Source organism: Venturia canescens, chromosome 9 (assembly GCF_019457755.1).
Source record: "Venturia canescens isolate UGA chromosome 9, ASM1945775v1, whole genome shotgun sequence".
NCBI classification, from domain to species: Eukaryota; Metazoa; Arthropoda; class Insecta; order Hymenoptera; family Ichneumonidae; genus Venturia; species Venturia canescens.
Window position 1 is genome coordinate 8,621,847 of NC_057429.1, and position 23,331 is coordinate 8,645,177.

Below are 23,331 nucleotides of genomic sequence, written 5' to 3' on the forward strand. Positions count from 1 at the left end.
TTCAATATTTCCTCTAATTTTGAAACAGTTGAAACTCTATTCTTAGATATTGCCTTTCGATTGTCTGAAAATTAAGGCGAATATTGGAAATATGCTAAATTACTAATATGCTAGGCTCAGAATTGAAAAAGTCTTTATGAAATTTATCGTTTGTCACATTTAGTCGTGAATAAGTAAATAAATTACGAAAAAAAAGAACTAGAAAGTTTGGATAATCGTGAAATTGAATAGTGGAAAATAGTTTCGAGTAAAGATTAAACAAACAAAAAAACTCTCAATTCCGAAAAAAAAGTATAGGAAATATTTCTTCACGATGGAATACCGGTGTCAAAAATCTTTAAATATATTAAAGTTTTTTTGGAAATTTTTTGAAAAAAATCAAAAAAGGTAATCAGTTTGAAAACAGATATTTTTTGCTTTATAATATAACGAGTTTTTAATTTAAAAAATTACGCGAATACGGGCGAATAAAAAAAAAGTTAATTTGAGAAAGCTCCTCACATAATGTAAAAATATAAGAAAAAAAAATTTAATGAAATCGAAGCGGGTCGGTTGAAAAAGTGTTCGATTTGGCGTGGAATGGCCCTCAAACATCTTCAACGTTCAATATCATAATAAGAATTTTGGACGAAGATTTCGAACTCTAGAAATAATGAATGTATTGCGTTTGAAAAATGTAGCGCAATCATTTTATCTGCAGTGTGATGCGCGGTCGATTTATGTAAGGTTTTCTACCCTGTGTCACGTAAAATTTCTTTCATATTCTCAGCTTTTTGTTTTTTTGAATAAAAAGACTCACGAATCGAAAATCGTATTTTTCGAATAGAGGCCAGCTCTTTTCAATACCCGATATAGTTTCGGAGTTTGATGGAGACTAAAGAGATCTAAGTACGAATCTCGGTGTCGTAAGTTGCTTTTCATGTTTTGAATCGATCTGCGATGAAGCTATTACCGTTATCGTCGAAACGTTCGTTCCAAACGTGTTACTTCCTCGTTGCTGTATCACAGTAGCTGCATCCATCGCGCAGTTTCGTAATTTAAAAAATTGTGCAAATTTGGCAAATTCGTGTTTTTGACGAGTAAAAACGTTGCTTCGACAGCTGCAGAAGTTTGTCGAAATGTTTTTTAGCCCGTTCAGCTTTTCTAAAAAAAATCTTTTCGAGATTCGGAATTGGAGCTCGCATTCAAAAATCCGTTTACACTGATTCCCGAAAATCAACTCACGCCCGGCGTCGATATTCAAATATCCTGCGTTTCATATACTTTTCCTATGATTGACGTTTTCATGTCAGAAGGAAATTCGTCTCGCCGTTCTTGCTCAAATGGATTATTCAGGCAGTTTCGGGTCTGCTCATTGTCGTCATCGCTGTAGCCTCGCTTTGTCCCGGACGACCAGTTGCCTCTCGTATGCCGAACATCTTTTTGAACGAACGAGGAAATTGACCGTTCAGGCCCGCATAAATAATCGGATTGTAGCATATTGACGATTTTGCCAAGAGACTCGGTATGACCGCGATCTCCGCGGGTAAAGAAACCTGAAATTCAATCAGGATCACCGTGTAGAAGTTGTTATGGAGGAAAGAGTGAAACAATCGCCGAAAATTCAAAGTTTTTTCTCGCAGTTTCGCGAATCAATTGCTATTTTTATTTTTATTTTTTTCAAATAGCTCACGTGATCAACGTTTCTCGAGTCACTCAGTTCGTTTCGCTATTCTCGACACGTTCAATCTCACCTCGAGACGAGTCTCATTGAAGACTAATCAGAGCAATAAAGGAATCTTTCGAAATTTTCGCATGGGTAGCGACGCGAACGAGCTTTAGGGTCAATGTACCCAAGAGTTCCAAAAAGCCCCGCTGGCTTTAAAATCGAATCATTTCGCGATCCCTGTGATTTTTGTGTGGAACGACAATAAATTCAATTTAATTGAAATTGATTTAGCTCCTGAGAAACGTGAATTCACAAATTCAAATTAATGAACTGTCGAGTCGATCGATAACATTGAAACAGGTGAATTGCGTACAGACATCAATTTTGTAACTCAGTATGCACTGCCGAGACTCATCAACAAACCACTTTTTTAATGCTCTTTTTTCTGTTATGTCGCGTCAGTATAGTGATTGGATAATACAAAATGTTAGCTCCGTAATTGGGGCACAGTTGCGTCAATAAATGTGAACAAAGTGGTCTCTCATCGATACAACGATTTCAATGAGCTTTTGCATTTAATTAATTCTGTTGTGAAAGAATGTTCGAAAACAAGGCCCTTAAATATTGAATGGTTTTGAGAATTAATAATAACATCATTTTCGACGTAATCGAGGCAATCTTCATGATTTTTTGCGTTCAATCATGTTCGTAAGGAAAGAATATTTAAAAAAACGCTCTTAAATATTAAACTGTTTTGCGGGCAAGAACAAAAACGTAATAAGTGATTGAATCAACATTCGCTAATTAAACCTGATTTTCATGGGGTACGGATGGGTGCAATAATGAATGAAAGATTTTTTTTTCCCATAAACCATCAGTTTACATCTCAAAGAGAATATATATCACAAGTTTTAAGTGAAAGTTGGAACGTTAAGTATTCAAAAGGAGCATGAAAAAGCGACGATGCAAGAAAGCTGTCCTGAAAGGCGAGAGTTTTGGTAACAGTGGCAAAAAGTTCGTGCACTTGATACATTTGATTTTGGACATAAATCTGTACTATTCAGATGCCATCTGGCTGATCTTAGCGGAGACAATTTTTTCGATTCAACTCTTCCAAAACTCGCTAAACTACGTCGAATCGAAATAATTTTTTTTCTGTCGCATTGACCAGCAAAATGAAGAGGCGATTTAATTGAAAAGTGATCTTTTAGAGCAGGAAACACATCTTTTCAGGAGGACGTAGCCATTTTTTCCAACTTTTTTTTCATACAAAAGTTTGGATTCGTTTCAAATGGTTGCCATTGTTTTTCTAAACAATATTTTGAAAATTCCCTACGTCCGATACTATTTAATAACATATATTTTAAGAAACTTTTTTCATTTTTCGCTCTCAAATGTTCTATTTTAGTGAAGTGCTGTTAACACCACTGAGACCAGATTCAAGGGGAGCCATTCCCAACACACCATTGTGCAAAAATATACCATCGAAAAATTTTTTAAAAATTATTGAAAGTACTTGTATAACTATACAAAAGTTTAGTGCAAAGTTTTATGTAAATCCATCGAATCGATTTTTAATTATGAAATAAACATGAAACACCTAAAATTGCACTGTTCATACTCCTTAACTTTCAAGAAATGAAGCCTGAAAGAAACGTGATTGAGGCTTGTTCGGAAAGTACTTACGTTGAAGTATTGGGCTGCCATGGCAAGGGCCGCGTATGGAGTCCAGGCAACGAGAAACGCGATGATCATTAACGCCACCATTTTCGTAACTTTTGCTTCCCTCCTTCCTCGTCCACCTGTAATCCCCATTTTGATTCGATTGCTTGGCTTTTTTTTCAACTTCTTTTGAAATGATATTTCTCATGTTCTTAAATTTCATTCGTTTTGATTCTTTGAAGGGAATTCAATTTGAGCCACGTGAAAAAACGTTTTGAATAGCCTTTGTATCGCTAAACTCTCATTTTTGGAATCGGAAGGCTTCATTATTTTGCCAGCAGATGAAAAACGTCGCTTCATTCAATAGAATGAACGAACGAGTCCAATTAAATTTTCGTTGCTCGAGCGTCAGCTTAACATTTTTTCTCACATACGAATTTATTGAACTCATATTCAGCATCATTCAGGGAATTGAAATTTTGGTAATTATGGTCCAAATCCCTCTCGATTTTATATTATAGAAGAGTAGAAGATTCTTAACACTTTACCTGCTCGTCTTTTAACCTTCTTCAGTGTTAAAATGATAGCGAAATAGCTCGTACTAATAACTATGACTGGTACAACGAGACCGAACGTCATTAAAAACGTTATATAACTTTCGCTCATGGTTTCAGGATCGTGAACTTCCCACGAGACACTGCAGGATACGTTTCCGGCTTCTGGACCGTAACTTCCCCATCCGAGGAGGGGTGGCAACGATAGACAAAGCGCATAAATCCATACTCCGCTTGCCACTCGAAGTGCGAAGCTAAAACCGATTTACAATCGGGTACAATAAACCCAATATCTTTGACAATTAAATTATACGACAAATTTCACAATAATTATATCGATCACGAAATATAAAGAAGCTCCCCATAGAATCGGATATTGTGTTAAGGAGGGTGGCTGCATTCGTCAAAATGATAAGAAATTAATCAAATTTGGTGATGATGTTCTTCAACATCAAGTCCGAAGACACAATTTTTTTTCAAAATTTTCTTCTGCTTAGTTATCGAGTAATTGCGCATTAAAGCAGATTTCTTATGCCCGAAATGTATACCTATATATATGGAAACGCTATGCTTATACACGTGAAGTTTAGTGATCAATTACTCGATAACTGTACAGAAGAAAAATCTTTAAAAATTTGTATCGTCAAATTTGGCACTAAAGAATATATTGACCAAATTTTATAAAATTCTGAACTTTTTGAAATTTTTTATGTTCTTAGCATGGTTTAGCATGGCAACATTGTATCGTTGCTAGCCACCCTCTTTAATAGCAGTGTAAAGAAAGTTCATTAAATTTATTCGAAGTACGTGAATTTTGATTCACGTCATCCTTGGTTGATTTGTATTTAAGATTTTCTTATAGTCGATCTAATCCACTTCGCGTTCCGTTGAGTCGTCGCAGAAATCAGGAACGATGCCACTTTAAGGATATATTGCACAAGCGATACAATGTTGCCATGCTAAACCATGCTAAAAACATTAAAAAATTCAAAATGATCAGAATTTTATAAAATTTGGTGAACATATTCTTTAGTGCCAAATTTGACAATACAAATTTTTTAAGATTTTTCTTCTGTACAGTTATCGAGTAATTGATCACTAAAGTTCACGTGTATAAGCATAGCGTTTCCATATATATAGGTATACATTCCAGGCATAAGAAATCTGCTTTAATGCGTAATTACTCGATAACTAAACAGAAGAAAATTTTGAAAAAATTTGTGTTTTCGCACTTGATGTTGAAGAACATTATCACCAAATTTGATCAATTTCTAATTATTTCGACTTTTGTATCATTCACCCTTAAGAAAGACAATTGAATCGATGAGTATTCTTCACAAAAGTCTCTCAACGTCCTCCGATATCTGGAATCGATCGAGCTTGCATCAAACCTGTTTTTTTTTAACATCTTTTAGTTTTTTTGCAGCGTTTCGGAGCTTCGAGAAATCTTATCTATTCATATTTCCACAATTAAAAAGCTTTTTTCATGTTCTGTTAACGCCGCGCGTCTAAACCCTCTTCGCACCAGGGAATTCAAGGGCTCAACTGAAATGGGTCAATAACATAGAATTGTGGGATAGCGATTGAATGGTAGCGTCGTTGCCATGGTAATAAAACGAATGTTTGCAGTTTGGTTAAAAAACGATTAGTTTCAGTTTTACTCTCGGTTAAGGAGTTTCGGTACAGGCGATCCAATGTTGCCATGCTAATCCATGCAAAAAAAATTTAAAAATTCAAAAAGTTCAGAATTTTATAAAATTTGGGTGAACATATTCTTTAGTGCCAAAAAAAAAAAATTCCATTCGATTTTAATGGAACAGACAACATTTTGAAGAGTAAAAAGAATTCAAGTTGACGTGTCTTTTGATTTTACCAAGAAAACAGATTAAGGGGGGATGGCAGCCAATGTATATGCGAAAAAAATATTATTTAGCATATAAGTCGATAGGCGATGATAATGTGACCATTTGAATTCAATTCAATCGTTTCAATGCGCAAAATGAAATTTGAGATTGTAGAGGTGTTTTACCCCCTTAATCTGTTTTCTTGGTAAAATCAAAAGACACGTCAACTTGAATTCTTTTTACTCTTCAAAATGTTGTCTGTTCCATTAAAATCGAATGGAAATTTTTTTTTTACAAAAAAATTATGAATGTCAGGGGGTGAATCATCCCCATGTAATAGGGGTGCATAAGAAGTTGGACATGTCATATAGGTAATTTGACGTGATAACTATTTTGCAATTGGTTTCGTTACGATCGGTTGAGTGCTTCTACATGAAACACTCACCAGGTGCAAAACATACCGAACTTTGGGGGTTGATTTCACCCCTTAAAAATAACTTTCAGCCGATAAAACAAATACGTGTCTGTTATTTTTCGATAACCTACATTCTATAAAAAAAAATATTGAAATCGGAAGGGGACAGTGCTCGAAATAAAATTTGACGATTTAAGGGTGTTTTACCCCCTCAATTTTTTTGATCTGAGGAAAACCTAAAAACACGTCGATTTTATTTTTTTTTGCTCTACAAAATGGCGTTTGTTTTATTAGAATCGGACGGTAATTTTTTTTTATACAAAAAAATTCTGGATATTCGGGGGTAAATCATCCCCATGTAATAGGGGTGCATAAGAAGTTGGACATGTCATATAGGTTATTTGACATGCAGAATATTTTGCAATTGGTTTCGTTTCGATCGGATGAGTGCTTCTATATGAAACACTCTACCAGACGCAAAACATGCCCAACTTTGGGGGTCGATTTCACCCCTTAAAAATCACTTTCAGCCGATAAAAAAAATACGTGTCTCTTATTTTTCGATGGACTATAACATATAAAAAAATTATCAAAATCGGAGGGGGACACTAAAGTACCTTTCCTTGTAAGTAGAAGAAAATTTTGAAAAAATTTGTGTTTTCGCACTTGATGTTGAAGAACATTATCACCAAATTTGATCAATTTCTTAATATTTAGACTTCTGTACCGAAACTCCTTAATAATAAAGTTATTTCGCGTTATCCCACAAAATCATAATGGGTCCACAACATCAGCATCGACATTGCTATTGAAAAAAAAGTAATAAAAAAATCAAGAATTTATCGATTCTGCAATAAAAATGCTTGCGTTTCTTATGCTCGCGCTCCTACACGATGCTTCGATGATAGGTATAGATATTGCTGAAGCTTTTATACGGTATGCCTTGAAAAACTATCGGTTTCCTGAGATTGGATACCTTCCTTGTACGTTCGTATTCGTGGCATCATTTTCGTTCTCAAAACAACCTTTTCAATCAGAATATTTATTGTTTCGCTGCGGTTTTCAGTATCGGTAAACTTATTGAAATCGCAATATCGCAGCTCAATCATTTATTTACATGACATTTGCATTGCGTGCCTTCGTGTGCTGCTTGTCAATTAGGAAACTGTGCTGTATTTTTCAATGCACTCGATGCGAAAGCTTTGCAATAGCGAATACGCTGAGATACATTTGACGTAAATATGTGTCACTAATAAATCACCGAGTCTGTTTTTTTTTCAAATATTCGCTCGATGATCGATGGGTATGTACCCGTTTGAGTGGGAGGAAAAAATGAGTCTTCGTTTTAAAAGTTTTTGATAAAAGGAAGGCCATGCAGGCAGCCTTCGTAAAAAAGAACTTCCCCTGGGTTGACGATCGATTCGCGAACGAACGAAAACGTAACCACCGCAATAAGCTTCCATAATTATTACGAGAATTCGAAGCCAGAGTTCAACAGATGTGAACACAAATCTATACCTCTGATGCACACAAATACTGGAACCTGCTACGACGACTTCATTCGCTTCAACTCCCAACTTTGGACTTACGAATGTTTTGGGACTTGAAACTTTTGCGGAACGGAAGTTTCTCTTTGGAGAATTGACTCGATGGTGAATGTTGACACGAAAGTTGGGCGTATGTGAAAATCGAATGAAGACGGAGCCAGGATCGAGTTTTACGACATGAATTTTGAAAAGCTCGATTGGATAGCTACATCAACATCGATCACTCGCAGCAGCTTCTGAACATATCCTACCTAACGAAAAACAACAGCATTCTTTATTGAAAGGAAAATTGCTCTAAAATAGATCAGCCCTTTTCTTCGTTATGCTAATAACGCAACTCCTGAGCATTGTCCCACGATAAATCATTTTCACGTGACAGGACACATTCCGCTTTGCATTTGCGGAGCCTTCGTAATTGTACAGCATCGTCTGTTTCGCAGGCATCTTCGTAACGAAACATTGCATAGCTTGTGAAATCTTATTGTCTCCTTAGAAACGACGGATCTCTCGTATTTCTAGGCTTCGAAAATCCCAACGAAGTACATTCTTCACAATTCTATATGCCATTTGATTGAAACGTGCAGAGAATCTATATTCTTAGAAAATTTTTCAGTCACCAGATACCTCTCGATCGTAGCCGGAGCACGTCAAATTATGATTGGGAAAGTTTCTTTCGACTTTTTTTGTTTTAAATGAAATTTATTCTCCCATGATATTTGCAATTTCTGGGTGGGGATCAAATGTTGGAATGACTAAAATTTCGAACAGCTAAAATCTCGAGTTTATAAAATTCGAATGATAATATGGAGACAAATAGATTTGACTGGAGCTTTGAATGCCTAAAATAAATAAAGCAGAAACTGCAAGGTTCGAAGCACGTTTACATCGAAAATAGAATGTAACAATCGCCCATAGGACGATGACTAAAATATCGATTTTTCGAAAATTCGACTATCACTCTTTCGATTCATAAATTACTACAGTCAACGATACTGTGAAAATTCACAATTTTGAAAATATAATAACGAAAGATCAAATATTACTGAGGTTGAAATACTGAAACACCAAAAAGTCGAACAGTCAAAATAGCGAAACGTTAGAAAGTCGATCGATCAAAATAAAGAAATGCAGCGGAGCTCCAAATACACGCGTCTCACTCACTCACTTACTCAGACCGGTGATCTCCAATTTTAAACATCGTCATTTTGACTTTCGCCTTTTTGAGCTATCGCTATTCCGCATATCTAAGTTTCATAGGCTCGAAAAATTCACTTTCGATTTTTTGCTACTCTATATTCAGGTCTGTCTGTAAAACAATTACTCTCCATTTTGAATTCGAAAATATGAGCTTTTGACATTCGGATGGTCTGTTAAAATTGCATTCGAAATGAAAACTATTGAAATATATATTTTCGGGTAAATACGAATTCAAAGAAGGAATTTTTAATTAAACACGCAATCTGCTGAATAGTCGATCGGGAATAAGAATTTCAAATTACTTATTTTTCTCCAAACTGATATCACAACTTTTAAAATTTCGACATATCGACCGTTCTACAATTCAGTTATTCGTCATATTGAACCCCACCCGCAATTTCTGAATATACATTTTCACGATTCTTTCGCGTTCTTTACATTTTTCTTATTAATTTAGACAAATATTTTATTTACGATTTTCAGTAATATATTCGTAATCGGTGCAATAATTACATCAATCGCATTACGATTATAATTTTATTTTTCCAATGAGGTTGTAAGGCTCATTGCACTGGTGTGACGCACAGGCTCGACGATACCACACTCAAACTTGATTGAGAGTGGCTAGTTCTCAAAATGACTTTTATAACTTCGGATATTTGATAGACTGTAATTTTTAATTGTGAACGAATCGCTTGACTCGGCAACCATGAATCATTTCTTAAGCACGACTCGGCAATGTTAGAGAATGTGAAAAAGATATAGAGTAGACTCTGCTCCTTTAGAGTCTCTTAGTTGATTCGGCAACGCTTGTTCGAGAACTAAGTCAACATTTTTACCAAAATGACGAGTCTCGATTTTATCCCCACTTAGATCGGGGTTGACACCTAGTACAAAATCTGGACGTGCATTTTCATTGGTTTTCCACTTTTCACGAGCATTTCATTAAGAATTGCTAGTCCGTACAAAAAATACCCGGATTCGCGAACGGTCGCCTCAGTATAAAAACTAAGGATACTCGTAAAACATCTAGTCGTGAGAAGAGAAGACAGAATTTTTTACCCTTACCTGGGAATCCCGATGGACGACGAAATTTAGGAAAAAACCCTTAATCGGTTCGCCACCATAAAAATTCCCTCTTCGAGTTGAAATGAATAATTAAGGCATAAACTAAGCAGAAACGCCGACTTCGGTTTGAACGCGGAAAAAACTTAATGAAAATGCATGTCCCTTTTTTTCTTTGTAACATGAGCGCTTAGCCGTACATCTATTGTCCATGTGTTTTGAAATTTAGCGTCTCAGTCGACGCTCCAACGATGATCTATTATCAATAAATTCTTAAGGACCGTTTTTAATGAGATCGCGAGACTCGTTTATCCCCTTCTAAAAAGTTGGTGAGTAACGTCCGAAGTTGGTCACCAACGAGTCCCCTTCTAAAAAGTTGGTGAGTAACGTCCGAAGTTGGTCACCAACGAGGGGCATTGTTGTCGCTTTATTCGTACTGTGATTGGTCGCTGGGGCTTTCAAATTCGCAGTCTTGCTGTCAGTTTCATGTTTACTATCAATTTGGCAGTGGTGTATACGCGAGTGGTTATAAGCTTTGCTTGGGCGCAGCAGCGCTAATAAACCCCTATACGCGCGCTTCAGCGTGCGCTAATATACCCTAGTTATCGTAAAATTTCGAAATATTTTAGCCTAACAAAGAGCTTTGAGGGCATAAACGAAGAGAATTTGAGAAGCTTACTTTATCGGTCGGATAAATGAACTCTACGTTCGATATGAATTTTCATAAAATTCTGTATCATAATATTAGTATTCCTCTATACTCTCCTTGGCAAATCATGGGAAGGAATTACGGTTAATGGGAGCTTTATATAGCTTTATTGGTTGGCTAACATTTCTGCAACAGATTCAAACTCTGATCTTCAATGTATATCGACTTAAGGAACTTGAGGAAAAGCAGTACACCAAGAAATTCGGTCGTCTCGTTAATTCCCTTCGCGCTTCGTTAATTTTCTTTACGTATTGGATTATTATGTCCGTCGCAGTGATTTTGCAGAGAACCGATAATGAGGCTTTCTGATTAGTGCTTGCAAGCTCGTTCAGGATCGATCAATGGGTCGATCGATATGCCTGGCAGCTTAGCGAGTATACGTTCCATTATCCGCAGTCCCTTTTTCATAAAAAAATATCAGTTTTCATGATGCAATTGGAAAACGTCTGTATTGATAATAAATTTATAAGAAATTCTAGTAATTCAAGAACTTTGAAATTAAAAAAGTAGCTTGAATGAATTGGCGTTCAACGTCTTTCTTACACGCGAGGAGCTATCAGGCGAAAACTATAGTTACGCTTTTTTATCTCGAGGGATAACAATAGACTTCCCTAGCTTCCATTATCCATCGTGGATTTTATTGTTTACGCGGATAGTAAATTTTTCCTAGCCCCTTTGTCGTACGGTGCGGGAGCGCATTTTACTCGTGAAATTTGTTTTTTTACATTCGCGATAATCCTCGAGGAAAAGACAGGGAAGACAGCGGAGATAATTACTTCCTCGAAGAGTTTCTTATTCATTCTTGTAACTTTTCAACGTTGTACCTCGACCGGAAAAACAGAATGGAATTTAGAAGACTTCGGTGTTCAATGTGAGTGAATTGCCCAGAAATTTCGAGATGGTTTTGTAACTGAATAGCTGCGATGCGAATACTCAATTTACCGTAATCCATTGCCCTCTTTTTGATGGCATGTCTGCAGGAAAACTTTCAAAGATCTTAAGCTTTCTCGACAATTTCAGAGTTCGACGATCCATGAACGGTAGTTGGGGCGAGGCACTATCAAAGAAATTCTTCGTCACGTGTAATCCCCGTTCATTGAAAAAATCGAATCTGCTAATTTGGTGGGAAATGGAGCGAGAAGCAAAAAAGAATTTCTTCGGGATTTAGTCGATCGATTTCACGAACATTGCCCGAGAACGTTTCCTGTCGTTCGAAACCGCAACAATGTTTAGCAGTCAGACTTTTATCTTTATTTCAACATATCGTCAGATTTGATCGGATTAGATGAAATTCATGAATTATCTTCCATGGTGCATGCTTCGAGTAAATTTTCTGTCAACTTGAAAATGTATTGAAATTTCGAGGAGCTTCCAACCGTTGATGATATGATGTGAAAAATAATGAAAAGAGGAGAAACTTGAACATTGAACAGCTCCGGAGCGCAAGAATTCTCAGATCGTTCGACTTTTACTCGTTTACTCACAAACGCGCGAGTAAGTTTACTCAACAACGCTGATACGCGCAGCGGCGTCTTGGCTATTTTTCACGTTTGCTCACTATAGTCATTTGTCGGGGTCTGATTATGAAGAGTTCAAGGCAAGATCCGAGGGTCTCCGCTGTTTTCCAAAAGTTGATCAAACACTTCGACCCTCTGCTTTTATATATGATTAATGCAGAAAATATACGCTGGGAGCAAACAATCGAGAGTGTCACGTGCTTGTATTAAGATGATGGATCAGTCGGTAATCACACCTCGAATTTTTGAAATTGAAACTCTTTGACATCGTTCGTCCGATTAAAATAATAAAAATGTCACCGTATGCAGCACGATCGCAAAAATCCGATGACATTTTTATTTTTTCGATCAGACGAACGATGTGGAAAAATTTCCTTTTCAAAATTTGCAGCTATCTCTCTCGCACTCACGGTTGTGATTACCGACTGATCCATCATCTTAAAGCATCGAATAATTGAAGGATCAATTAAAATCTAATCCGGTTTCAACTTCAATTCGTATAGAGGGCCGCCTCGAAAGAAATTAGCACATGCACAATTCTAATGACGTTTGATTAATGGGCGCGGTATAACTATACTTACTTTATCGAGAACGAGTTCATGGGCCGTGCGACGAGGAGCCATCTCTCGACTGCCATAACGGTGAGATTGCCAATGCTGGCGAGACCAATTGTGGACATCAAAAAGGCGTACCTTCAAAATTCAATGATTTTTTTTCACAATGCTGCTCTCCCTTGATCAATTTACATGGCAATTACTTCGTTTCCGCAACAATGCCGAACAGTGCGTATTCTACATAACGCATTCTGGGACATTTCGTTTTTTTGGCTCTAGACCGAACAGATGATAATAGCTACATTGGCGGAGAAAAATCAAGCAGAAAATGTCCTGGAAAAAGAAACAATTGGGATCCAACATCTATTTGAACATCTTTCATGTGTCACATTCATTTTCTGTCAAAATGTTCCTAAGCTTAGAAAATATTTGTGTTTGGGCAGGTACAAAACCTGCCCAACGTAATGTTGTTAAAGGCGAACGGGTGTTAGCAGCTCATTACATAATTGAATGCGATTTAAACTGTGAAAATGAATCAGTGACGTGTTTATAAACCTCTTATGTGGGAATTTTTTTTCCCCCGGTGGTGCGCGTGAAGAATAATTTGTCGGGTGAATTTTTACAGTTTCATACAAATTTCCTTGCAATTGATAAGAATTTACAGAAGAACACGTATTAACTGTCTACTCTCATGCCTCCTTTTTTTGTTTCCACCCATGACCACCAGATGTCATGTCTCTTTATGTTGGATCCCAATAGCAGCACGATCGTCTGGTTATTGGGCATATCCGCGGTACAATCTTGTTTAATGCAGTGTGATAACCATTTGGTACTCCGGAATTTGGAGTTTTAAAAGCGGTTAGTCAAGCAGGCTTTTCGTTCCTTCCTCGACGATGAAATTCTTTCACGCGTCATACAACAAAGTTATCCATTTTTTCCCTTTTTCCTACTGGAACAGCACGTGTTTATTTTTCGCAGATTTTTATTAACAAGTTTCAAACTATTGAATCAAAACTTTTTCTTTTTCTTAAAGCCCTTGTCTTTAAGAATATTATTAATAATTTATTTTATTTTATTATTGAATATTTTTCGTTTTAAGATAATATTATCGAGCATTGCCGTTGTGATTGAGATGGAGGCGGTTCGATATTTACGAGGGCCTGGAATTCTGAGCAAACTTTTGTACGATCGTTAGCACCCTTGAGCCAGAAGTCAAGACAACGGAGTTGAATTGCTAGGGAAATCTTCAAATACTTCGCGTCAACGTTATACGTCGTTGGAATCTACGTTTTCTCCGGTGATCAGAAGGTGATGCATTGTGATTGAAAAATTTTCAAATATTTAAACACTTTCGGCTTCTAGAACAAAGTACAACTTCCGACAGGGCGGATCTTGAAATGATTTTTTACATTCCGGATACGTCGAACGAATTTTTTCATTCAAACGAACTGCGCGATGACCTTATGAATTAAAATATTCTTTCAAAATTCTCAGTTCGCATCAAATGTACCCATGAGTCGAATGACTCGCGTGTATGGTTTCTAACATTCGGTTAGTGAACGCGACTGCACAAAATTGAAAAAAATGGAAAAATTGTCTTTGTCACATCGTTCGAAGTCAGACCCGTTTTTTCTTTCTTTCCGCACAGCTCGAAAATATTTTGCTTCGAATCGAGTAGGAGAAGAAAAAAAAGAGAATGCGCACTGCGTGTTATTGGAAAGAATGATGAGACTAAAGGGAAGAATTAATTTTGATAAGTTTGTTCTCCTTTACCAAATGCACACTTGATGATTCCAATACCATCCTTCGTTAATCGCTGAGATAAAGGCGACGGGGTTTCCCAGCACAGCCACCAACGCATCACCGACCTAGAAAAGTGATTAAATTTTCTTTGTTCCTCAGCTTTTTCTCTTTTGTTGAATACTCTTTCTTTCGGACGTATTAAGCTTCTGGTTAATGAAAAATTAAATGCAATTTGTCAGAGTATCTCAGACAGAAAACAATTATTATAGAATGTGAATTTTAACGTTGCCTATAAGCACTGGAAAAAGAGCATTTTTTCGGTTTCATCAATCATGTTCACGTTCAATGCAATTCTACTCGAGTTTGGCCTAATTTATAAAAAATTAATGAACAACAAGCAAAAGCCTCTTTTCGTGTTCGCGACGATTTCCGGATTATTATTGTAGGTAAAGAATTTTCTTTTCGAAAGATCTTTGAAATATGGAAGCCTAATGACAGATCCAAAAACGACATGCTTCATCGTTGATTACAGCGAGGGTACAGAACTCGAATTTTTTTTCAACGTATAACTAACCACTGATGCTCAGGTGCCCTTGATTAAGGACTTGATACATTTCTCGGTATAAATAACACAAGAAGAAAGTCAGTTTTGTATTCGAAACGAGAAGCAATGAACATGCATGAAAACCACGCTTTCGCACCGCACTTCATGGGCATTTTGCCTATTACAAACTTTTCGTGAGCTTTCGTCCTGTCGAATAAGCATTACCAATGAATAGTAAAACCATACAATTCCTGCGAGGATGTTGCTTGAGAATTCATTGAAGAATTTTGTTTTTATTTTTACACCATAATGGCAAGTAAATATTGAAGAAAACAACTCATTTCTTTTTGGGACTTTGCTAGGATATTCGGCTGACATCCAATTTCTTTAGCTTCCAGAGGAAACTCGACATGCTTCTGGCAGCCAGTGTAATTTTCTTAGTGAATCGTTTAGTCCCGAATTTCGCATCTTTCGCTTTATTGAATGTCAAAATGTTAAATTTACGTGTTTGCGACATAGAACGTCGTTGCTTTTTTATTTCGTTGTTTTGATTCTATGATATTGTTTCAAATTCACTGAGAAGACCACATTTACGAAACAAACTTTGTGAATGTGAAAATGTTAAATTTACGTGTTTGCGACATCGGACGTCGTTGCTTCTTTATTTCGTTGTTTTGATTCTATGCTATTGTTTCAAATTCACTGAGAAGACTACATTTATGAAACAAACTTTGTGACTTTTTAAAGAGCAATTGATGCGAATGCTCAATGCTCCGAAGACGGCGAACCAGCAGTCTTCGAGCAGTGTATATCGGGAAGATTACGATAAGAGCTTTTGAGAAATCCACTTTAGCGGTTGTAAGTTAAGCTCCATCTGGAAGCCCGATCAATTCGGTTCGGTTAGTCCAAATGTCAATAAGTTCATTTTAAAGCCTGCTCAAAGTATCTTGACAAAATGTAAAAAAACGAAATTTCACGAGGCTTAAAGCGACCGATTATCAAACTTTTTTCGTTATACTTGTTGGACGACGCAGTTTTCGACTATTCTCTCGCTAATTCTCTGCTTCGGTCCATTCAATAATGGTTATTAAAAAAGGACGCGCTTATTTCGTCGGAGCATCATTAAATCATATTAAAAAAAAAAAAAAATTAAATATATATAATCTTATTCGGATCCATGACTGTAAATCACACGCTCAAGATACCACATGGACAAAAAATCACACGACAAAATATCACATGGCCAGTATATCACCGTATTAAATTATTTGAGCGTGCACTCACCCACACACACACATGCGCGCGTGCGTGCTTTCAAACAAACCCATACAGACAAACACATACATTCCCACACAAACAAATCTGAACACACACACACACACACACACACACACACACACACACACACACACACACACACACACACACACACACACACACACACACACACACACACACACACACACACACACACGCGCGCGCGCGCGCGCGCGCGCACGCACACACACTTTTTGTTGTACTCATTACAGCGGCAAATACATGCGTTTTTATTTTCACGGTGACGCGAATATATATAGCAATCGTAGATATAAAGCGGTTATCCTTTTTGTGACTTTAGAAATTTGAGCAGCATAATAGAACAAGGCGCGATTGATACGAAACTACAATCACGATTATCTACATATATAATAGACAAAATATGCACACACAATATTGAGCTTCGATTAATTCGTGATATATTCGTGATTTGCCTTCACATACTATCGATGTGATATTTTTTCACAGTTATTTTGGGTCGTGTGAGATTCTTCGTGCGTAATTTTTCGACGTGTGATATTTAGACGTGTTACCGTCCCATTCGTTACGAAATATTTTATCGCGAATAACACGCTACGGGGGCTAAGTAATTAACGTGCAGTTTTTTCTTCAATATTTTAAAACTACATTATGACAAAAATGTCTTGTTTGCTATGGCGAAGCTTTCATGATATATGATTAATAACAACGTTTTTCCAAGCTCGACATGCATCGTGTTGTATCACAAGCTGGCAACGAATACACGTTTTTTAAGCGCATACTTTTTTTTACGAGAGTAAATATTTCATCTGGAAATTAAATTTATTGTTACGACTTAAAAAAATCCAATGAAAAATGTGAAATGCAATATTTTCATGTCGTTGATCATGTTACGTGATATAACTCATTTGTGAAACAACAATATGTATTCCACGACGAGGCGTATCGTATCAAGGCGTTGTTACACAATTTGTCATGAAGTTTGAAATTGTTTCGATCATATTATTAGTCTGGATGAAGTTAGAATCGAATTTTCACTCTGGTCTCGATGATTTGATTTAGAGGCGAGTATTCGGCGATGAATGCAAGAGTGGTCAATATGTCGGAGCTTTTCGTGCGATCGTAACTAAGAGTGATTTCGAATTACACGATAATGACGAAGAAATGTTGCAGTTATAAACAAAAATTTTCAACATTTTTCGTTTGAATCGTTTTTAAATATCAAAATCATTGAAATTTATGGTCGATCGTAGAACGAAAATGCCACGAAGTACAATGCTATTAGAATATTTTACATTATTAATTTTCCCCGCAAAAGATGCACCGAGATATAATTGAAGATCGGAAAAATTGCATGTTGAATGTGCCAGTATCGAGTTTGAAATGTGCCCATGTAAGTGTGGGAAAAGTGAATTGCATTTTCCACGGTTTCTTTTTGACTCTCTCTCCGCGTTCCTCGTCCCTTGAGATTTAGCTGTCGTATTGTTTTCATCCGCGAAAAAATATCTCGTTGGATATTTTCTGGACACGGAGAAGACGAAAGTTTGTCTACAAGACATTTCATTTGACTGTATGAACGTCGACGAATGATCGCACGCCTCTAAGATACAATCTCGAGTGGTTCACGTTTTGGGAGCATGAGCATTTGTAGAACGAAGGACACGAAACCTTCCTGAAGGAATGTTGGAAGAAAAATGATTTTCCAATAGACTGCGGCTAAAATTTTATCGTCTATTCGGTTTTTCTCGATTTTGGCGACACACTATAGGAATGAAGGCGATTATAATTACGGTGAGTGAAATTTTCCTACGAATTTTTTGCTGTTACCTCTTTTGAACAATTCGAAGCTTGTCGCGTTATTGATTATTGAACGACCACTAAAATGAAGCGAATAGGGTTGACTTTCATGAAAATAGATCCGCGGTTTTACGGTCTCTGTTTAAACTCGGTTAATTTTGACGATTATATGGTATTTACCAAAACGATATCGCACCTCAAACCACGATAATTGAATTATCTCGTTTCTCCTTTGACTGGAATTCGTTGTCGTTCGTATGATGCTCAGTTTCCCTCGATTCCGCAGTTTTAAACTCGAATTCATTCACATAGAGTATCATCGGCACAAAACTGCGATGGGAAAATTGGCTGCCCAATAACATGCAGCGTGTAATATGCTCGCCCGCCCCCGCACTGGGAAGTGTAAACAAATGAGTGCATGTTGATTTTCCGTAGGGTGTTTGTAGATGATAGAGCAGTGATTCAATCGTTATTTAACCTATTTGAATAGATGATAATGAAGCTGTTGGAATTACTAGTGGTATATTACGTCGACGCATTCTCCCGTCATTCTGCGCCTTTGATTTAGGTGCAATGACTATATTGTCCGAATCATTCGATGATCGTTATTTTGTCGTACCGATTGATCACAGAATCAACGGTTTTAATTAAACATTGTCCTGATGTTTGTTTGAACATTATGCGAATTTAATTGCACTCTGCAGATCCAAGAAAATGATCATTCACCTTTCTCCGATTGATTTTTGTGACGTGTTATTATTGGTATCGACGCTCATGACGTTTGTTAAGGAGTTTCGGTACAGGCGATACAATGTTGCCATGCTAATCCATGCTAAAAAAATTTAAAAATTCAAAAAGTTCAGAATTTTATAAAATTTGGTGAACATATTCTTTAGTGCCAAATTTGACGATACAAATTTTTTAAGATTTTTCTTCTACACAGTTATCGAGTAATTGATCACTAAAGTTTACGTGTATAAGCATAGCGTTTCCATATATATAGGTATACATTCCGGGCATGAGAAATCTGCTTTAATGCGTAATTACTCGATAACTAAGTAGAAGAAAATTTTGAAAAAATTTGAGTTTTCGCACTTGATGTTGAACAACATTATCACCAAATTTCATCAATTTCTTAATATTTTGACTTTTGTACTGAAACTCCTTAATTGATGCTTGATATTATTGTGCTACTCTTTCACAATTATTTTCCACACTAGCTTGCCATTTTTTCGTCGTTTTTATGCATATTAATCATTCGGATTTATTAATTATACAGTCTTTCACACGCCTTTCAAGCTTTTTCGTATTTGCGTTTCATGTTTGTACCCATAATTGGAACGTCGTAGGTGGTGTTTCTTGGCGTTTTACCTTGTTTCCATTTGATTTCGTATCCACTTTTTTCATATCGATTTACAATCGATTTATTTAAATGTATGTAAATTTGTGTACTTTGTAATTATTTATTCCACTGTAAGGACGTTCGTTTGTTTTTTTTTGCAGAGTGCGAGAGCTTTTCTCCGACTTGCTTCCATATTCATCGAACATTCATCGCTCGATTAAGAAGCAAAAAAATTGGAAGTCCACTTTTCGAGAATTACTTTTTAGTTTATTCTCCATTTCAAACATTTTTCATTCGAAATTTCTTCATTTTTCATAATCGCGTTCTTACCGAGTGTGATTTAAGGTAACTCCTGTACTGCATGCTAGTCAAATGAGTGCTAAATTTTCAAAACGCTTTTAGACCAAGTTTAACAGACCGATTAAATGTGTTGTTAGTGGTTTTGTACTAAAAACGTTTTGCAAAACCATCAACTGATAAATGCAAATTTCCACGCTGACACATTTTCACTGGTTTCACTCAAAGAATTATCTGCCTTTTTTCATCGATTTTATTGCAACAAGTCTCATTTCGTTCGTCAACTGGTCCTCTATGAATCCACCATGTAGTTGTTTTTTTTTCTAACTTGATCGTTTCACTGTTGCAGCTAATTGTTCATTAAGTGAAAAAACTTTTTCATTCATAATTTCTGAAGGAAAAGTTTAAAGGAAAATCTACGTGGTGAATTCGTAGAAGATCGATTGAGGAACAAGATGAGACTTGGTGCAATAAAATCGACGAAAAAACGCAGATAATTCTTTGAAAAATACCAGTGAAAATGTGTCAGCGTGGAAATTTGCATTTATCAGTTGATGGTTTTGCAAAACTAGCGTTTTTAATATTTTTACATCTTAATAAGATATCCTGTAATACAAATCCACTAACAATACATTTAATCGGTACGTTAAACTTGGTCTAAAAGCGTTTTGAAATTCAGCACTCATTTGACTAGCATGCAGTACAGGAGTTACCTTAATCGGTGACCGAAAAGTTGAAATTTCCAATGTCACTGAGATTCTTTCTCTACAATAACGAGGTTAATGGAAAAGTAGATTTAGAATATAACGATGTTACAACGAGACATCAAAATGCATTGTAATTCTCGTAAAAAATAATATTATTAATAATAATAATAATAATGAAACAAAATTTCGAATGAACAAAAGGTTACCTACCACGAGATTGAGGATTATCACATTAATCGGTGTCCAGAGAGCTTGCGAGTCTTTTATGATAACTAATACGACCATAAAATTCATGGTGAATCCGGCAACTCCGATAATTCCTAAGGCCACTGCTATGCCGAAGTAACTCGCGTGGCTCATCGGTTGATCCATGATTAACGAGTAATTAGACATTTTTAAGTGAAAGTTTTTCATCGGATCGATGAAACAACGAAATGAAAATCACTGTACTTTCAGTAGCGAAAAAAAAGACAACAAAAAAACAATTAAAACGGAACAAAAAACGTGGTTTTGCCAATTAGTGTGATAAACCGATAGAAATATTGTGACACTGCATATTTCACCGTCGATATTTCATCGTTATCGCGAATAGCTCCAATCATGAGAGATACTATTTTCGAAATGAAATATTTGAAAAACCCAACGGTACGAATCGTGCCTTCGCGCTCACGCGAACCCACGAAAATCCTTCTCTCGGAGATTCGCCAAAGATCAAGTGACGAAGATTCATAGTTCGCTTGCGTTATATATATCGCCGGAGTTGGAGAGCCACCCCACGGGATAAATTCTCCCTGAAAGCAGCAGCATGCGCTCTTGTCTCGCCGGATGCTACAACCCTCCCTCCTCGATCCACTTTCGCCGCCGCAGCATCGAGGAAATTTGAGGAAATTTGGTAAACCAGAACGACTCTAATTAACACAGAGTATTACGCTTTTCGGACTTTATTAATTCCGTTTATGAGATAAAATCACATTTGCAAATCGAGTGGTTAATTGAATTCGTAACAAGGGTTTGAAGTGATAAAAACTGATGGCTCACCAATAAGTACGAAATGCTGAATCTATTTCAACAGCGAATGAAAATTGGTGAATGGGTAAATTATATAATAAATTTTGGATAACCATTCCCTTAATTATATGTCAAGATAAAAGTTTTATTTGTTTATAATTGCTCCAATATGATGTGAGGAAAAATACTACTAAAATTTCTCCATTTCGACTAATTGATCTCTGCAATTCTTTCGATTTATGAAAATATAAACTTTTCGTGTCACAGGACATACTTTCCCCTCCGATTGTGAGTCTGATTAAACAAGGACGCGAATTCTTTCATGTTCGCGAAGATAATTTTACATTTACATCGAAACAAGTATTTGAAAGACTAAATCAACCGTCCAGTCGGAATTGAAGTTTTAACTTTTTCTGGGATTTTTCTGGGATATGAGGACGATGAAAATGGAAGGATTTTGCAATATTCTTGTTGCTCAGATTCACTGGAATATAAATTGATCGAGTCATCTTGAATCGATTATATACGTCGAAATAAAGTGGACAAAACACATGTCAGCCTCATCTCATTCTCGACTCACCTCGACTCAACAATAATAATAAATTTCATCAACACTGATATTCTTTGGTTTCATGGAAATTCTAGATATGAAACATCAAGAAAGCGTGTAACATCTGTCCCTCATCCGATGGTAACCAGGCAACGCAGAGTAAATCTGACTCGGGGTAGCAGAGACGGAAAAACGACAACGTTAATGTGATTTCTTGAAGAGTATTCGGACCAAAAAGTGTCAAGGAACCATCGTCCGACCGAAACTTTCGACCAGTTACCGTTCTTCTGAAAATGATTGACATATATTCAAATTCGGACGTCTTTCCGTATCTAAAGTACATTTGACTTTTTTGATTATTTTCACTTGAAAAAATGTCATGTCGAATGGACGATTGAAAATCGGTGTTATGGCGAATTGTTCTTCTTTTCTTTCTTTACTTTTCTTCAAAACACGCGAGCTAAATCTGATTTTTGGTGAAACTGCGCCGAAAGAATAACCTTGAATTTTTTATCTTTTCCGGTCAGAATTTTTACGTTTCTGTTTTTTCGCTGAATGTTTCAAAATCGTTGATGAATGTGAAAAAAATTAGAATATACGCATCGGTTTTACCACATAAATTTTCTAAACCGGAAAATTTCGCTTCGTTTGTAAATAATTTGATAAAAAAATAAGTTGATTCGAAAATAGCTTCTATAACAATAACTTGAGCGGCAATGACTTCGGTAATAACGAACGACTTTCATAATTGGATATCTCAAAACTATAGCATGAATAATTATAATAACAATAAATAAAAGAAGAGCGACTTGAAGAGCAAGACAAGAGAGTTCACTACCAGCTTCCGAAAGAAACACACGTCATTATATTATCTTTTTCTGTTCAAATGTAGAATAAAGATAAAAGATTGATTAATAATATTTCTTCGTGTCCAATTATTATCCTGACATTATTTCCTACAAAACGAAGCTGTATGCCAAATTTCAGCTCGAAATTCGGTTGTCAGTTTTCGGAAGTACACTCGTTATAATAGTATACGATGATATTACCGAATACGATGATAAAACGGTTTTCGCGAAATGACGGATTATTTTTTCGAAATAGTTGAGCTTACGCGGATGAAATGTCCCATGACCATTTACGTTTTTACTTCATTTTCACTTGCTCCATTTCCTACATAACGTTCCATCACAGTTTGTTGTTTTACAAGGGAAAAAAGAATATTCATAAATAGAAAATTTTCTGATTTTGGTTTCTACAAGACACGATCGTTGCTTGAATAGTTTGCATCATTCAGTGTTTTGTTCCAAACTAACAATCTGTTCCAGTTACATT

The 23,331-nt window shown here is 36.3% G+C and overlaps 1 protein-coding gene and 1 long non-coding RNA gene across 2 annotated transcripts; one reads left to right on the forward strand and one right to left on the reverse strand.

The window, feature by feature from the left end:
- Positions 1 to 469: 469 nt before the first annotated feature.
- On the reverse strand, positions 470 to 20,852 carry LOC122416161 (rhodopsin-like). The gene is made up of 6 exons (XM_043428880.1): positions 20,649 to 20,852; positions 14,486 to 14,580; positions 12,740 to 12,850; positions 3,859 to 4,118; positions 3,335 to 3,450; positions 470 to 1,535 (listed from the first exon to the last, which is right to left on the reverse strand). Exons 1-6 carry the CDS (start codon positions 20,850 to 20,852, stop codon positions 1,332 to 1,334), a joined length of 990 nt encoding a protein of 329 aa, XP_043284815.1. The 3' UTR covers positions 470 to 1,331.
- Positions 20,853 to 21,117: 265 nt separating this feature from the next.
- Positions 21,118 to 22,916, forward strand: LOC122416165 (uncharacterized). The gene is made up of 2 exons (XR_006262073.1): positions 21,118 to 21,330; positions 22,092 to 22,916. It is a non-coding gene; the product is annotated as an uncharacterized lncRNA (long non-coding RNA).
- The last annotated feature ends 415 nt before the right edge of the window (positions 22,917 to 23,331 follow it).